This window comes from Hyaloscypha bicolor, assembly GCF_002865645.1.
Source record: "Hyaloscypha bicolor E unplaced genomic scaffold K444scaffold_58, whole genome shotgun sequence".
NCBI lineage: Eukaryota > Fungi > Ascomycota > Leotiomycetes > Helotiales > Hyaloscyphaceae > Hyaloscypha > Hyaloscypha bicolor.
The window spans coordinates 369,386-385,146 of NW_020194560.1; the positions used below are offsets into that span (position 1 = coordinate 369,386).

The following is a 15,761-nucleotide window of genomic DNA, read 5'->3' on the forward strand; positions in this document are numbered from 1 at the left end:
CTATAAAAGCTCTCTTATATATATATATATATAAGTATAAATTAAGAATAACTAAAATTTGAAATTAGGGAACTATAAATTCAATAATATTAATTTTATATTAAGATATCCGTAATATATCTATTTACTAGAGAACTTTTACTATATAAGAATATTAGTTAAAATATTAAGTTATAAAGTTTAATTATAAAAGAGGAAATAAATAGCCTAGTATAATATAGCAAGTTGTATTTTCTGAAAATTATATTATTTTGGCGGTTTTAAGGTTTAGGTTATATAATAAAAGCTATAGCCTTTTATATATAACTTAAAGGAATTATATAAAAAAGCCAGTTTTTCTATAATTCTAGAGAATAATTCCTTTTTAATATTTAATTAATTGAGTTTTTATATATTATATATTATTTATATTTTACTATTTATACTTTTAATCTTATTATTTTACTATTAAGTTATATTTTATATTCTAGTATGTTTTATATAGGTTTTTGTTTTATTATAATTTCCTTCTTATATATTTTATAATAAGTAATATAGGAAAGATCAAAACTTTATAATTAAAATAATATTCTTATAAAGTTTTAAAGGGTTTCTATAAAGCGAATTATTAGCTTAGTAAGTTTAGAGAGAAAAGGGCTATTATAATACCTTAAAACTAAGGCCGAAATATTAAGGATATATAAATATTAATCTTAATATCTTATATTAATTTCTAATATATCTAGTAATTTAAATACAGGTTAGCTATAAGATATAGTTATTAGTATAATATATTAGAATAATAGAAATAGAAGCTAATTATAAAAGGAAAAGAAATAAAGAAAATAGAATAAGAAATATTATACTAAGATAATACGAGTTAGATTTTAATTAGAAATAGATTTTAGTATTCGGAAATGAAGTTATATTATTAATTTATATATATTAATCATATTTATAAAGCCTTCTTATTTCCTATTACTAAAATAGTATTACTAAATAAAATTCAAGTTCTTTTTATAATATTAGTTTATTATATAAACTTCTAATTCTTTAATTATTTCTTATATAATAATTAGATTATTTCTAGAAATTATTACTAGCTAAATTCTATTTTTACATAAATTAAGTATATTTACATAATTCTTACTTATATAAGAAATAATATAATTATTAGATATAGTTATAAAAGTAATAGCTATATTTATATTTTTAAATATATTATTTTTCTAGTAAATAATATATAAAATAGAATACCTATTTCTTATAATTATACTAATTACTAGTACTAATTTAAGTAATATAAATATAGTAATAATTATAGAATTATAAGTAGTTTTCCCGGACTTTCTATTTTCTAAACCCTATATCTAGCTCTTATAATTATTAGTTTTATTCTTTTTTAAAAAATATTAAAACCCGGTTATTTCTAGTTCTTTTATTTCCTTACTAAACTTTTATATTTTATAGCTATTTCCTGCTTCTTTTATAGCTACTTTAAATATTTCTAGTATTTCTTTAAAGCTATAATAATTCTGGCCTAATTCTGGAAATAATTAAATAGTATTTTTAAATTTTTCTAAATAATATTTATAAGTTAGATCCTTTTATATTACTTTTCTTAAATAGATAAATAAATATTATAATTCCTAATCTAAATTTCTAATTCCTAGTTCTTAACTTTTTTATCTCGAGTATATTATTAACTATTTCTTCTTCTCTTTTTATTATTTCATATTAAGATTTTTCTAATATTTATAATATATTACTTTATTAAGATTATAGTAATATAGGATATAAATCTAGTTCTAACTTTATAGCTATATTCCTAAATAATAATAGCTTTCTAGTATATATACTAAATAGCTATAATAGTAATTCTCTAATATATTCTCTAGATAATTATAAAAGTAATATTCTAGTAAGTCCGGGAAATTAAATACTAGCTATAGCTTTATTAAGTCTAGCTTTAAATAAGAAGCTAATTCTAATAGATATAGATTATAATACTAGTAATATTCTAATAAGTCTGGAAAATTAAATATTAGCTATAGTTATACTAAGCCTTATCTTAACTAGAGAGCTAACTTTAATAAATATAAATTACTATATTATATTCTCTAGCCTTTTTTTTTCTTTTTTATTATTATTAACTTCTTATTATAATATTTATAGCCGTATATTATTCTTTTACTATTAATCTTTAATTATAACTAACTAATTTCTAAAAGTATTAGAAATTATAAATAGAAATATTCTTAGTAATAATTCAAAGTTCTATATCTGATTCTTTTTTTAATCTGGCTTTTAATTCTATAAAATCTATTATTAATATAATAAAAATTCATTCTATTAATTCTTTATTATTTCCCTATATAATTAATACTTTAGGCTCTTATTTCTACTATAATAATATTAGATAAAATATAATTCCCTTATATATTCCAAAATAGCTCTAGAATAAGCTATTAATTTACTTTAATAAAATTACTATTATTTAAAAAGTATTTAAAGAGGCAAAATAGTATATTAAGAATATATTAGCTAGATATATTTAAGTTATAAATTAGAGTAAAACTCTCTATATAGCCCGAATTAAAACTACTAATTACCTATAAGTTTATATAAATACTAATATTAGATTTTAAATATATATAGCTAGAATAATAATAATACTAGAAAAAGCTTTATAATAGCCAAGAAATAATAACTTTTTTCTTTCTTAAAACCTTTTTTAATATAGATATTAAATATAAAATACATATATTCTTATATATATTAGTTATATTATATTTTGAAATAATAGAAATAATAGCTATTAAATATTTATATAATATTAAGGCAAGCTATAGCTTTTCAGAAATCTAAAAAAAAGCATTATTTTAAATATTATATAAAAAGAATAAATAAAAGTATTAGTTTTTTATACTAAAACTATTCTTAGCTAAATACTTATAATTATAATAATATATATATAAGCCTTTATTAAGATATTTCTAATTAATATTTAAAAATTTTAAGAAATAATATTATTCTAGTAATTATTATAATAAGCCTCTTATTAGAAAATAATTATTATAGTATTATTATATATATATAAATCTTAATTAAACTTAGATATAATAATATTAGAAAATATAATATTAAATTAATTCCTATATAGAATTTATTATATGAAATTAAATCCAAAATCTGGGCCAGTTATATAAAATAAAATAAGGCATTATTTACTAAAATTCTCTAAATTATCTAATATTAAATAATAGTAAATTGTCTTACCTATAATTAAATTAACTATTACTAATAAATAATAGAATATAAAAGGAAATATTATTAGGCTATTTTAATATCTTTTAATATTTAAAAACGTACTAGAATAAAGACTAATTATTAAATATTAATTTAACCTGTTTTAACTAGAGTATAGATTTTAATTCCATATAATCTTCCTAATAATTACTATATTTAATTTTTTTTTAATACTAAAATTATGATTCCTGGCTTAAAAACAAGCGAACGCTATACTAGTAGCTTTCGTGGCACTCTCATATAAGGCAAGGATAAATACAAATAATAATTATATTAAATTATACTCTATATAATACTTCAGGCTATGCTCCAGGGCCTTATCTACTAGAGAAAGCCCTATAGAAATACGCAATTCACTTTGCCCCAAAAAAATTTTGCTTTAAGCAATAGAAATAAGGCTTAGAACTCCCAGAGTTAGCCCCCTGGCTAGTTTATTTATAACAGTTATTAACTAAAGTTGAACTAGTTATTCTCAAAACTCTGATACAATATTCGGCGTTGAAGCAGCACGCAACTGTTACTGTGGGAACGCTCTGGTTAATAACGCAGCTAGCGCTTCTTCAGATGACTGCAGCGTTACCTGTACCGGCAATCCACAAGAGATCTGTGGTGCAGCCTGGCGGATAAATATCTACAGCCTTGCGCTCACTACAGAATCTCTAGCAGGCTATTCTAATTTAGGCTGCTGGAGTGATGATACTATCCGAATTCTTCCTGGGTCTCGTACAGCTGGAAGCGATATAAATGTAGAATATTGTCGGAACTTGTGAGTTAGGTATTATTCTATTTATAACAGTTACTAACTATAACTTAACTAGCTGTTCTCAAAACTCTTATACGATATTCGGCGTTGAAGCTATAGCTAATTGTTATTGTGGGAACACTCTGGTTAATACACCAGTTAGCGCTTCGTCAGATAACTGCAGCGTTACCTGTGCCGGCAATCCACAGGAGATCTGTGGTGCAGGCTGGCGTATAAATATCTACAGTTCTACTGAAACTGTGACATATAGCACAGTTAGTTCAAGTAGGACGACTGGTGGCGGGGGTTATAGCACAGCCGATAACATTGCTCTTGGCGTTGGTATCAGCATTGGGATTCCCATGCTGCTTGTTGGCATAATTACGTACTTGAGACTACTGTAGGCTTAGGTTTTGGTGACGGGTTGAGACCTGTAAGGGCCTAGGGGCCAAATGCCAGATGCTCGACCAGATACTTGACCAGATTGTTATAGAGGCACAGGAAATGAATCATAGTAAATATCATTAAACTAAATACCAAATTGTTTATATAATGAGAGGAATTAGTCCCTCTTATATAGCCCTTCCAGAGGGGTGAAATCGGGCATACTAAATTGTTGAAAATAGGCAAATACGTGCTGAATACAAAAGCTGGAGACTATAAAAGATTAACGAGGCCTGGATTGCAAAGAAACTCTTATCAATCAATGCCTTTGGATTGTCTAAAAGGTTTGAGGTTAGTATAATTAAAACATAAATATTGCTACACGACCCATATTTTCCTGGACACTGCCTTCTCACATATCCTTAGGAGAGGGAAGTTAACAAGAATTCTTGGAATCCACCCCCTCCGACTAAAGGAGATAAACGTACTTGACTTTTTTTCGATTAGATAAAGCAAATATAACTTTGATCTTTCTTTAAGCAATAGTGGTCAAAGGTTACTAGATGGAAATTTTACTTTTTAGCACTCTCCATTTATATTCCTAGGTTGTGAGTCATTCAGACTATCATATGACGCAACAGAATGCGAATTCCGAAGCAACAAACTAACCATATAGATCGCATGCATCAGGCTTTGCCCCAAGATGAGTCTGCGGGGATTTTGCGGTTTGTTAGACAAAGGAACTCAAAAGTGGGGTCCAATGCGCTCCAGTGGGGCATAACGCGGGGCCGGAAATTCAAAAGTGATGAGTGATAACACAGGAAAGGCAAAAGAGTAGGCGTTGCCGGCACGAAAGGCAAGTGTGGATGTTAATTACCCCGAAGTCAGGCTCGCTTACCCGGAGCGACCGATTTTCAGGGGCGAGCGCGGGGTGATGCGGGGTCCGAATGAACATTGAAGAGGGCTCACTTGAAAAGTTGGGGATAGCGAAGTTGCTGGCTGGGGGGAGGTTTGAAGACAGTGAAAAAGCTTGAAGTGAAATTCCGCCGACTCAATAGTGCAAGATTCTCATATCCCAGCTCATAAGAAAGCCCCCAATTTCAGCGCCTCATCGCATTTCTGATCGCCTCAGCGATTCCCTCAACCATCACCCAACCACCTAGCCTGTTTTCAAGCTCCCTCTCCATCATGTGATTCTCAACTCTCCAAAATTTCCCCGAGTCCAACATCTCCATTTTCTCCTCGTGTGACCCTTCTTTCGGGACTAAAGGGACTTATTTATACCTAGATCGGAGTCAACCATGAAAGCCGAATTGCTGACATAGGATGAAGCGGAGCCAACTGAGTAAGTCAATCCGAATCTCGAGCTTGTGCTGTTCATCGAAAACATCGAGGAACCATTGCTTGAAATGCTGGCTGTCACTCCACTTCGAATGGAGGGCGCTCGAATTTTATCCTTGCCAATTTGATTTCTGTTCTTTTCGTGCTTTCGGAAGTCGGTACCAGAGGGGATCAAATAAGAGCTGACTTCTGTGGAAAGATTCCATGAGATCTTCTTGGCAAGAATGTTTGCCTTTTCGTAACGATATCTTTCCTCAGGAAGTGCAGGTTCATGGGGGGTGGCTTCACTCAACACCTTGCTCAGCTCTTCAAACACATGGCGTAGTACATTGCGGGAATCCTGTGAAGTTCTTTCCCCGTGCAGTACGATTGGCCCAAATGGCAGTATGTCTGTCCCTAAGGATTGTATACATTCGAATCCCAGAGTTAATTGTGTTAGGGCTTGCAAGATCTTGTCTTGTCGTAGACAGTGAAGCGAGTATTCCTTCAGGAATTGTGATCGTTGAAGGTAATATGAAGCATTTGCTAGCTCGAATTCATTAAACACTGGCTCCTGGACTTCAAAGCACAAGTCTGCAACCCGGAACAGACCTAGCTTTGAATATCCAGCACCGAGTTGTGCAAATTCAGTCCATATTTTAAAGGTCCGGGAATAAACCATTGCTCCTCTTTCATTAAGATGATCCCCAAGGATAGATGAAGTGAATATGACCTCCTCCATTCTACCCGGTTTGTTCATCTTTGAGTGAAGTTTTCGTATCGAAGTCATCACCTCGCCTGACCCTTGCCAAGATACTCTCTGTTCAATAAGTGCTTCGACAAACACGTGGAGAGCTTCAGAATATCGCCCCCGAGACAGAAGAGTGTCACCGAGAAAGAGCTGACATTTAAGAGCATGTTTCTTATCCCCAAAACGTTTGCAGGTTGCAATTGCTTGGGATATACATGCTTCTGAGCCTTCATAGTCGTTTTGCTTTCTCAAAATCCGAGCCTTTTGGAAGTTGCATTTGGCTGGTATTCTAGATTGCCTGAACACTTCTGCATGTGCAAGCTCCATCAAGCGAACCGCCATCCATGCTTGGTCCAAAACGCCTCGTTTCACGCACCCGTTGCTCAAGACATCGAGAGACTTATATAGTCTCCGGCAATTGATAGCCACTCCGTCGAAAACTGGGAGCTTGGCAATCTGCGAGAACTCGAGATTTATGACATTGACGTTCGATTTAATGGCCAGAGCTTCTAGAACTGCTGTTTCTACTTTTGACGTTGAAAAGTCTACACTAAAAGGGAAATTTTCTGAAGCGACCTCTGGACCTGACAAGACGTCAATCTCCTCGTCGCTCCAAATGGAAGAATTCTCGGAATAAGTTTCTTCGTCAGAACCACCGGCCTCTGAATCAGTAGGGCTAATTGCGAGTTGATTGGCTAGGCCACCACTTGTAGGAGTAATTCCCGTTCCTGGGACCTCAGGATATTTGCTGGCTGGAAGGCTGATTAAAAGAGAGTTAAATGTTTCGTTTATGGACAAGTTATGCATGGGCGAGTCTCGATGCTGCTTTTCTAACAGCTCATGTGAGTGTGCGTCCAGCCGGGTGGTGGACAAACCGGTAAAAGGTTGGCAAGTTTCCGATGGCTCTGCATCAACTGTATCCCAAGCCAGGTCGTGCGCGATGAGAGGGGCATAAGCAGTGTTTGGGGTATCCTCAAGCCGTCCGGGCCCTGGTGAAGCGTTCTCAAATTCTGGTTCAATGACATTCGCTACTTCAAATATGCCCTTATCATGCAATTGAGAGAAATTTGCCCCCTGGAGCAGCTGATAGGTGGAAGCCGCGGGCGATGGAGCGTTGATAGCGGCTACGGGTGGGATAGCATCCTCTTCTATTGGTGAAAGCTCCGCAGGATCGTCTGCAATGTCGTGACCGGGAGTATGGTACGTGATGTTAAAAGGTGTATCTTCTTTTGTGTAAGCAGGGTTCCAGATATAAGGTATCCATCCTTTGTACTCACCAGCACCGGGGGATACAGGTTCAGCAGCCTTCCATATCTTCCTTCTCTTGAACTGCTCAATTCTCTGTCGTGTAATCTGGGTCTCGCCATGGAAGAAAACTGTCTCTTTGCCATTATCTCTGGCTCTCTTGTCTGACTTTGCGACGACGATGCTCATATCACGACTCGAAATATTTTTGTCGAAATTCCACTCCTTGAGCTTGTCCTTCCACTTTCTCTCGCTGCAAGTGTCTGTTAGCCTTTGGTTTAATTATGGTACATGGATCAGGAGAAGGATACCTTGCTTCGAAGCCATGTTGCTCAAAAATTGTACTCATCGTGTTTTGGAGGGTATTGTCCTCTATCATATAGATCCGGTAAATCTCGTCCTTGAGTGATTTCCACTTCTCGTCATTTCGAATTCGGCGGCTCGACTTTAGTTGCTCTTGGCCTCGGGCTGGCAACTTTGGGGCATCATCCAACATGGACTCGTCGCGGTCCATAACTGCCTGAGCCTCGTTCATGAGATTGTCAGACATGATGTTTCGATGGCAACGATGGCAGAATCAACACTTCGACGACGTGCACAAAAGCCTATATGCTAGACGACGAGAGTGAGTAAGGATTGATGAACCAGGAAGGGCAGATTAAATTGTCGAAAAAGAAGCCATTGACGAGGCTGTGGCTGGATGAGTGACTGGCAGGGAAGCTCTCTGGGAGCGGACCACTCACACCATCTGGCAGAAGTGCATTTTGAAAATCATGCGCCACGATCTGCAAGCAGCAATGATGTGACCTATCAGCTTCTCCCTTTCAAAATCAGGAAGATTAAGATTAAGCATGGCTCAAGTTTGGGTATCTGTGCAAAAGTGCAGCTTGGCACAGCACGTGATTCTTAAAGTGGAACTAGAGAGTGCGCTTGACAGGGAACTCTAAAGCTTGCTCTACAATACTGGGAGCTTCTTTCACATGTACCGTAGCTTCTTTATAGCCCAGTGGCGCCCTATCACGCGCCTTCGGCACGCAACTCGGGTGCGGCTCCTTGCTCTATATCACGTGCATTAACAACCCTGACGAAGAGTGCGGGCCTTCGCTGTCCCGGCCATCGTCTTCACGATAAAAAGTATCTCCGATCCCCCTTCCCCTTATCCAAAGAAAGCATGGACTAACAAGTCCAGTGTCCAGTCGGGGTTTCGGCAAGCACCTCCACAGCTCCCGGCCCGGCGACCTAGGCCACTTCCTCGAAGCCTTCTACATCGGCGAAACCTCTACATGCCCGTCTGCTCCCTTACAAAACTCAACATGCTCGCCCTTTACCTTCGCATCTTCACGCACCAGCCGAAATTCCGATTCTCTGTCTAAGTGACGATCTTGCACTGTCCGCCCATGAACTACTTCTGGGATCGATCTGTGAAGGGAGGGACGTGTCTAGACGTCAACAAGCTGGCGTATTCTAATGGTACTATGAGCATGATTCGGGATGTCGTTGTCGTCCTTCTTCCTCTCCCTGTGGTTGCCAAGCTCAACATGAGCTTGCAGCGAGGGGTAGAGGCAAGAGGGACGGACCTGGGAGGGTTATTGAAAGGGAAGGAGATGGGATGTTAAGTATTCTTTCTGGCCTAAAGGTACTGAGGAAGAGGTATTAACAGTTGCATCCGAATCGCAGTATTATGCCCCGTACTTCACCTCGGCTTTTCTCTTCACTTCTCCACACATGTCTGAGTCAAGGACTATTGATTGGATGAGTCAAGCGCAGATTTTATTGAGGGTGAAAAGGTTCTAGACTTAGGCGGCTTTGTTCTTGGGCTCATCTGTTCAAATCCTCATTGGTGTTCTTGGGTGCATATGCACTTCGCTGATCCCTACATGAGCTGAGCTGCAAGGTGGACTTGGCCGACCAGTGGAAAAGGGAGTCGCAGACTCGCCAAGCGGTCGCACGCCCGACGGAGACGTACTCCTCAAAATGCGCCGCATCAGAGTACGAGATTTAGTGGGGAGTTCTGAGAGGCTGGTGTGACATGATCTGTGATCTGATAATCAGGCATCGATTTTGTCGTGGTGGCTGTGTCACTGAAGTGTGTTGAGACATGAAATTGCCGAGACATTGGCTTTCCACAAAGTGACTTAGCAAAAGTTGTAACTTGCAACATCTCGCAAAATTGGTTCCGTTTCGACCTGAAGCTTTCAAGAGAGATCACATCATTGATACATTGGAGAGGTGGAACAAAAGAGCTCTTCAGAATATGTTGCGACGGCCAAATCCAACACTCTGCAGCTGCTGTGGCGTTACCGGGAGCTACCGATGTGAGGGCTTGGCTTGGCTCTAAGCGAAAGCGGCCGCGCGAGCAATTATTTAAGGAACTCTGCCAAACGTAGTTCCTTAGAAATCAAGTCCTCTAGATTTTACCTTTCCTCTAGGCAAACTCAATCGGCCGAGTATCATTTGGTGCCGAAACCCAGAACTAGAGATGACCATACGAGGTAGGGTCTATAGAGCGTGACTCGGTCACTCTTGCTCTGCATTACTCTCTCAGGTTAATGGTCGTTTTCTCTCTTTCCTTATTCATCCGGCCAACTCGTCTCTTACCCTGTCAAGCCTCTTTTATCTTACTCATATAATAACCCAGTTAACTCTCTTCCTCACACAAATCATAACAACTTAGTCAATTCACGTTAGATCACGTCGAACCACTTACGTTACGTTGCAAGCTCGTATTATCTCTCTCAACCTAGTCACTTTACTACTCTTGATCCAGTTACTCTTTTACTCGACTTACGTATCCGAATTTCTTATCGTTTCCAGGAGACGCCCGGATTTTCCTTTATTATTAGCACCAGGAGACGTCCGGAGAATCGTCGATCAAATCGAATCGTTGTGCCTATTATTGTTTACTCGGATACTAAGAATTGTAAGAAGTGATGTAAGCAGGCGAAGAAGTGATGTAAGAAGGCGAAGAAGTGATGTGAGAAGGAGAAGAAGTGTTGTGAGAAGGAGAAGAAGTGATGTGAGAAGGAGAAGAAGTGTAGAGAGAGGGAAGAGGCGAGGGGGGCAAATGACTAGGTAGCTTGGTAACTTTACTTTTCAGTCCTTTGGGGGAAATTGGACTGAAAATAGGGGCATCCGTGAGGGCTTAGCTTGGGTCTAAGCGAAAGCGGCCGCGCGAGCTATTAACCGAATTCCAAGGTCAATGCACACCCCAAGCGAATGCACACCCTAATTTTAGCCAAATACATAATACTAAATAATTATTTACTAAATAACTATTAAAGATAATAATATAATTCTTTTATATTCAGAAAGAGGAGAAGATAAAGTGTTCATTTTGTTTTAAATATAGATATTTTAAGTTTTTAAGATTATTTAAACTTGGCTTTTATATAAAATTTTAAGAATCTTAAATACTTTAATTTAATACTTAATATCTTTATATTTATAAATGTTTTTAACTTAATTTTTATAACTTTACTTTATCTTATATATAATTATAAATTAAGGCTATTATTTTCATATAAAATAGTATATTAGTTATAAGATTCTGGTTTTATATTTAATTTTTTTATAAAAAAGATTATTTTTTTATAAAAAAAGTTAAATTAAGAAATAAAACCCAAAAAAATAAAAAGTTAAGTTACCTTATATAAAGCTAATCTAAAGCTACTATTCTATTATATAAAACATTTATATAACCTTTTAATTAATATAATATAATTAATAAAAATAATACTAATTTTTTTATTTAATATATAAATATATATAAGCTTATTTTTAATAATATATTTAATTTTTTTAATACTTTATATATTGGTTTATAATATTATATAAATTGTTTATAAATAATACTTTTATTTAATATAATTATTTTAAATAAAAACTAAGGTTATAAACTTTAAAATTTAAAATATATTATGAACTCTTATATAATTAAATACTTCTTCTTCCATTTTCTTTTAATATATAAAGAATAATAGTTTTTATTAAAAAATCAAAAAATAATTATTATAATATAATTTATAAATGAATTTTTAAAAATATTACTATTTTAAATAAATCTTTCTATTATAAAGGTATATAAATAAAACTTCTTAATAAATGTATTTTATAAGCTATATCATTAATATAAAATTAAGTAGTTTCTATTTATTAATCTTATTTATGAAATTATTTATATAATATTAAACTTAGTAATTTATAAGCTTTAAGCTTAATATTAATTACGTAATATATAATATTATGTAAACTTTATATTATAGTCTTATTTAATATATATGAAACTAGTAATATGGAAATTTTAAAGGTAATCTACTTATTAGTTATGTAATTATTAAGGTCTAAAGATGGGTAGTTTTGGTGGGCAAAGGGTGTGCATTCGCTTGGGGTGTGCATTGACCTTGGAAATCGGTTATGTAAGGAACCCTCTAGGCCCTACCTCTCCGCCGGGCAAAATCAATCGACCGGGTATCACCGAGGCCATACAGATATCCAGCCAGCATCCATCTTGCCCAGAAAACAGCTGCAGGCCATCGAACGAATAACGGGATTTCCCCGTCCACCCATTCCCAACGATTGGTTACACCGTGGCGCTTGCATGGTGCGCTGGATTCGGGCTGTCTCACAGGCTTAGGTCAGCAGGGAGCACCACGGCAAAACCTCTCCTGTCAGCTTTCATGATCTTGCCACCAGCGTTCCACATAAGAACGCCGGCACCCCGCCATCAGAGCACAACCCCAGCTGATAGAGGTTCCTGTCCCGAAAAAGAACAAATGAACGAGAAGAGGGTGAGATGTGGCTCCCCGTGGCTGGGCGTAGCTGCCTCAGCTCTGGTCGTGGCTTCCCGGTGTTGGGTGTGTTGGCTGAGCCCCTCCTGGTTCACTTATTTTAACGTCACTTCCTCTTTCACTTCCATTCAGCATGCTTTTTTTCTCCTCAAGGCTGCTGCGTTCACTTCCTCGATCCCCTTCTAGATTCCTTCTTCTGCGTTTCGCCATATTTCACACCCCACAAAGAACTTCTCCTTTCTTTGCTTGTAGAGCTTTCACGATGGCTGCTGCTAATCGCCATCCCAAACGCCTGATTGTAGGCTGCGACGGCACCTGGCAGTCGGCGGATACTGGTCCTCCCGAGGATCCCACGAATGTCATCAACTTCCTGAGGGCGCTCAACCATAACGCCATGGGAGATCGGAAGGAGCAGATTATCTTCTACCAAGCCGGTGTGGCTACGGGCGGAGTGCTGCCAATCCAAAAGGCTCTTGCAGGCATGTTTCTCCAGATTTGAATGCTTCCCAGCGCTGTGTTGACTTGATACTTAGGTGGTATGGGTCTCGGTCTGGAAGAAAATGCCGAGGATGCATATTCCTTCATCGCCCACAACTACGTCGAAGGGGACGAGATCTTCATTGTCGGCTTCTCCCGCGGAGCATACACAGCTCGTTTCGTAGCCGGCTTGCTGGGTATACTCGGTGTCCTCTCCAGAGTCGGAATGAGGCATTTCAAGCCCATCATTGAGATCTACAAGGCTGCTCAAGACAGCACGGAGTTCAACACCAAGCTTCAGGCGTACAAGACGAATCAGAAAACACCTATGGTTGCAAGTGATTATTGTGTTACCAATGAGAACGTTAATATCAAGGCTGTGGCGTGCTGGGAGACGGTCGGTGCAATGGGTGTCCCGGATAATACTCTGGCGAAGCTGCTGAAGCTGAATGCGAAGTGGGATTTCCTTGATACTCAATTGCCTTTGCGTAAGCTATTACCAAGCTACAAACAGCTTCTCTTACTAACTGGTAAACAGGCATCGAGTTTGCCTTCCAATCTCTAGGTCTCGACGAGCATCGCTCCTCATTTTCTCCCACACTCTGGTGGCTCAACCCAAACGCAACCTGGGAAAACTCATTCGACCACCGAATTATCAAGCCCGAGCTAATCCAATGCTGGTTCCCCGGCCACCACAGCGACGTGGGAGGCGGCAATCCCGATCAGAAGATCCAAAATATCACGCTCGCCTGGATGATCGACCAATTTGCCAGCCGTGGACTCCTCGACTTTAACACCCCATTCGTACAAAACATTCTCTCTGTCACACAAGATAACAAAGACCCTAACTGGAACGGAAACAAGGATCCCTTCGGCGACGGTGCTCTTTCTGTGGTCTGGCGCCTCCTTGGCTCAAAGACTAGAACTCCAGGACAGTACCCAATACCGACGGTCAACACGATCGGCTCCGTAACGAACGAGGTGATGCATTTTACGGTGCGGGAGAAGATGGAGCAGGTTGCAAAGCCGGGTGCGAGTCCACCCCTGCCGCTGCCGAGTCCGGCGTTGGCGGGGTTTGAGTATGACGAGAGGGCGAAACGGTGGGTTTGGAATAAGGGGAAGGCGGGGAGCTTTGAGATGCCGGAGTTCAAACTCCCTCCTTCGGACTCGATGCAAAATTGGCTTTGTGGGGATTGGCTGAAGAGCCAGGATGCTGAGAGCTGACTGGCATGACTTGGGGATTTTGCTTCCTGCGAAAAATGGTTGATATCCTGGTTGCGTTACTTTGGCGTTGCCCTGGGCTTTGAAACAAGGTTTTACTTGCGCCTCTAATATGGCCATGCTGCAGCAAGGAATGGCAGCCTCTGGTGGCGCTGCTTCTCTCGCAGATGCTTAATGAATCTCATGAAAATTAAACAATCAATTAATCCCACGCACTTGGACTTTTCCGTGTTTTTGATATACTTGCATTGCATTTAATGAATGTCTTTGTTGTTGAGGCTTACAAAGAAAGAGTTTTTCCTGGGGTCACAGCACAAGACGAAAGATAATTGTTACCTGGGAGGCCAATCAGAGCCAGGGAGGCAATGAGTTTCTTGTTAAGACTCATATCCAAATGAGAAAGGGGGGAGCGGAAACTGACTCCTCGAACTGGGAGTAGACAGGCGGGAAGAGAGTACACTATTAACGGAGCTCGGCGTGCGTAGAGAAACAGGGGATGCCGTAATCTGTGGCTTTTTGGCCAGTTTCTCTTCTTATCGGTTTCTGCCTTTGTCCTGCTGGCAGGATTGCTTTCCAGTGACTGACTAGTGTGCGAGCAGCAAGTGCGGGGAGGCACATTTCCAATCTGTGCGACTTGGCTACTGCATCTTGCGCTAGCTTGCTCTACATGTCAATACGTGTTATTAAATAGCTCTAGGTGAAGAACTCGGGGCAGTGTCCTTGAGTTCCCTTGACGCTTCAGATGTATGAGCAAGGCCCAGCTTCAAGTCTGTAGGTCTGCAAGTCATGATCACATGACAATTGGCATAAATTTATCTTTGATATTATTGCAACTTTATTTATCATTTAGATAACTTTACTAAATCATTTCTTAAACTTCTCGCATGTTACAAGATCACAGCAATGTTAGAGATGATTCTTAGGTCACGTGGGAAATTATCACATGACGTACAACGACACCTCCCTTTTTTTTTTCTGCCCAAACGTCAACATCGAGGTTTCTCTTCAAAGACTGTTCGAAATCATTTCTAGAGTATGTTGGGTTATGACTCGAGTCCTCCCGGGATCCTCGAGAACCTTCTCGGGATAAGAGAATTAAGTGTTTGCTGCTAGAAGCGTCGGCTAGGAACTTGCTGCTGGTGCTGCATGCCTTGAGGTCCGGGACTTCTCTTTAATACATTAGACGTTTGGTAGCTTCTCCTTCTAAGAGGCATATTGCAAGAGAATTGGATAGTTGAAATGGCTCTTGGTTAATGCTGACTTGCCGAGCTGGTTCCAGAAATCAAGCTCCGGCCACGACGATTCGGCGTCAGTTTGTTATCGTTCCATCTTGAATTCCTAAAGTGAAAAAGACCAGAAGCTTTGATTGTAATACAACACTAATAACCGTGTGTAGAGTGTTTCTGAGAAATTCCAGCTTTGGTTAGGACATTGAATCCATATGTTTCCTACCTTTGCTGAACTCTTAGCCTTGCGTATCCTTGTTTATCCGACAATATACTGAAATATTCAAGGACACTCGACTGGTAATCCGACGCTAGTGGTA

At 37.9% G+C, this 15,761-nt stretch overlaps 3 protein-coding genes across 3 annotated transcripts; 2 read left to right on the plus strand and 1 right to left on the minus strand.

Annotated features, from left to right (window-relative positions):
- Positions 1-3,782: 3,782 nt before the first annotated feature.
- Positions 3,783-4,269, plus strand: K444DRAFT_513030 (WSC-domain-containing protein; the record flags this gene model as incomplete). The annotated part of the gene is made up of 2 exons (XM_024873503.1): positions 3,783-4,054; positions 4,107-4,269. Coding segments are annotated over 2 exons (435 nt in total), but the record flags the coding sequence as incomplete, so codon positions are not given.
- Positions 4,270-7,633: 3,364 nt separating this feature from the next.
- Positions 7,634-8,371, minus strand: K444DRAFT_387287 (uncharacterized protein; the record flags this gene model as incomplete). The annotated part of the gene is made up of 3 exons (XM_024872405.1): positions 8,042-8,371; positions 7,763-7,983; positions 7,634-7,708 (listed from the first exon to the last, which is right to left on the minus strand). Coding segments are annotated over exons 1-3 (535 nt in total), but the record flags the coding sequence as incomplete, so codon positions are not given.
- A 3,889-nt stretch (positions 8,372-12,260) lies between these two features.
- K444DRAFT_663049 (uncharacterized protein) lies at positions 12,261-14,428 on the plus strand. The gene is made up of 3 exons (XM_024886775.1): positions 12,261-12,996; positions 13,051-13,482; positions 13,533-14,428. Exons 1-3 carry the CDS (start codon positions 12,651-12,653, stop codon positions 14,216-14,218), a joined length of 1,464 nt encoding a protein of 487 aa, XP_024737572.1. The 5' UTR covers positions 12,261-12,650; the 3' UTR covers positions 14,219-14,428.
- The last annotated feature ends 1,333 nt before the right edge of the window (positions 14,429-15,761 follow it).

Bases quoted from the DNA above. Each gene is read 5' to 3' on its own strand.
- K444DRAFT_663049 (XM_024886775.1), top strand. From the start codon at position 12,651: ATGCTTTTTTTCTCCTCAAGGCTGCTGCGTTCACTTCCTCGATCCCCT. The intron at 12,997-13,050 runs GCATGTTTCTCC...CTTGATACTTAG, and splicing joins AATCCAAAAGGCTCTTGCAG to GTGGTATGGGTCTCGGTCTG. The intron at 13,483-13,532 runs GTAAGCTATTAC...ACTGGTAAACAG, and splicing joins TGATACTCAATTGCCTTTGC to GCATCGAGTTTGCCTTCCAA.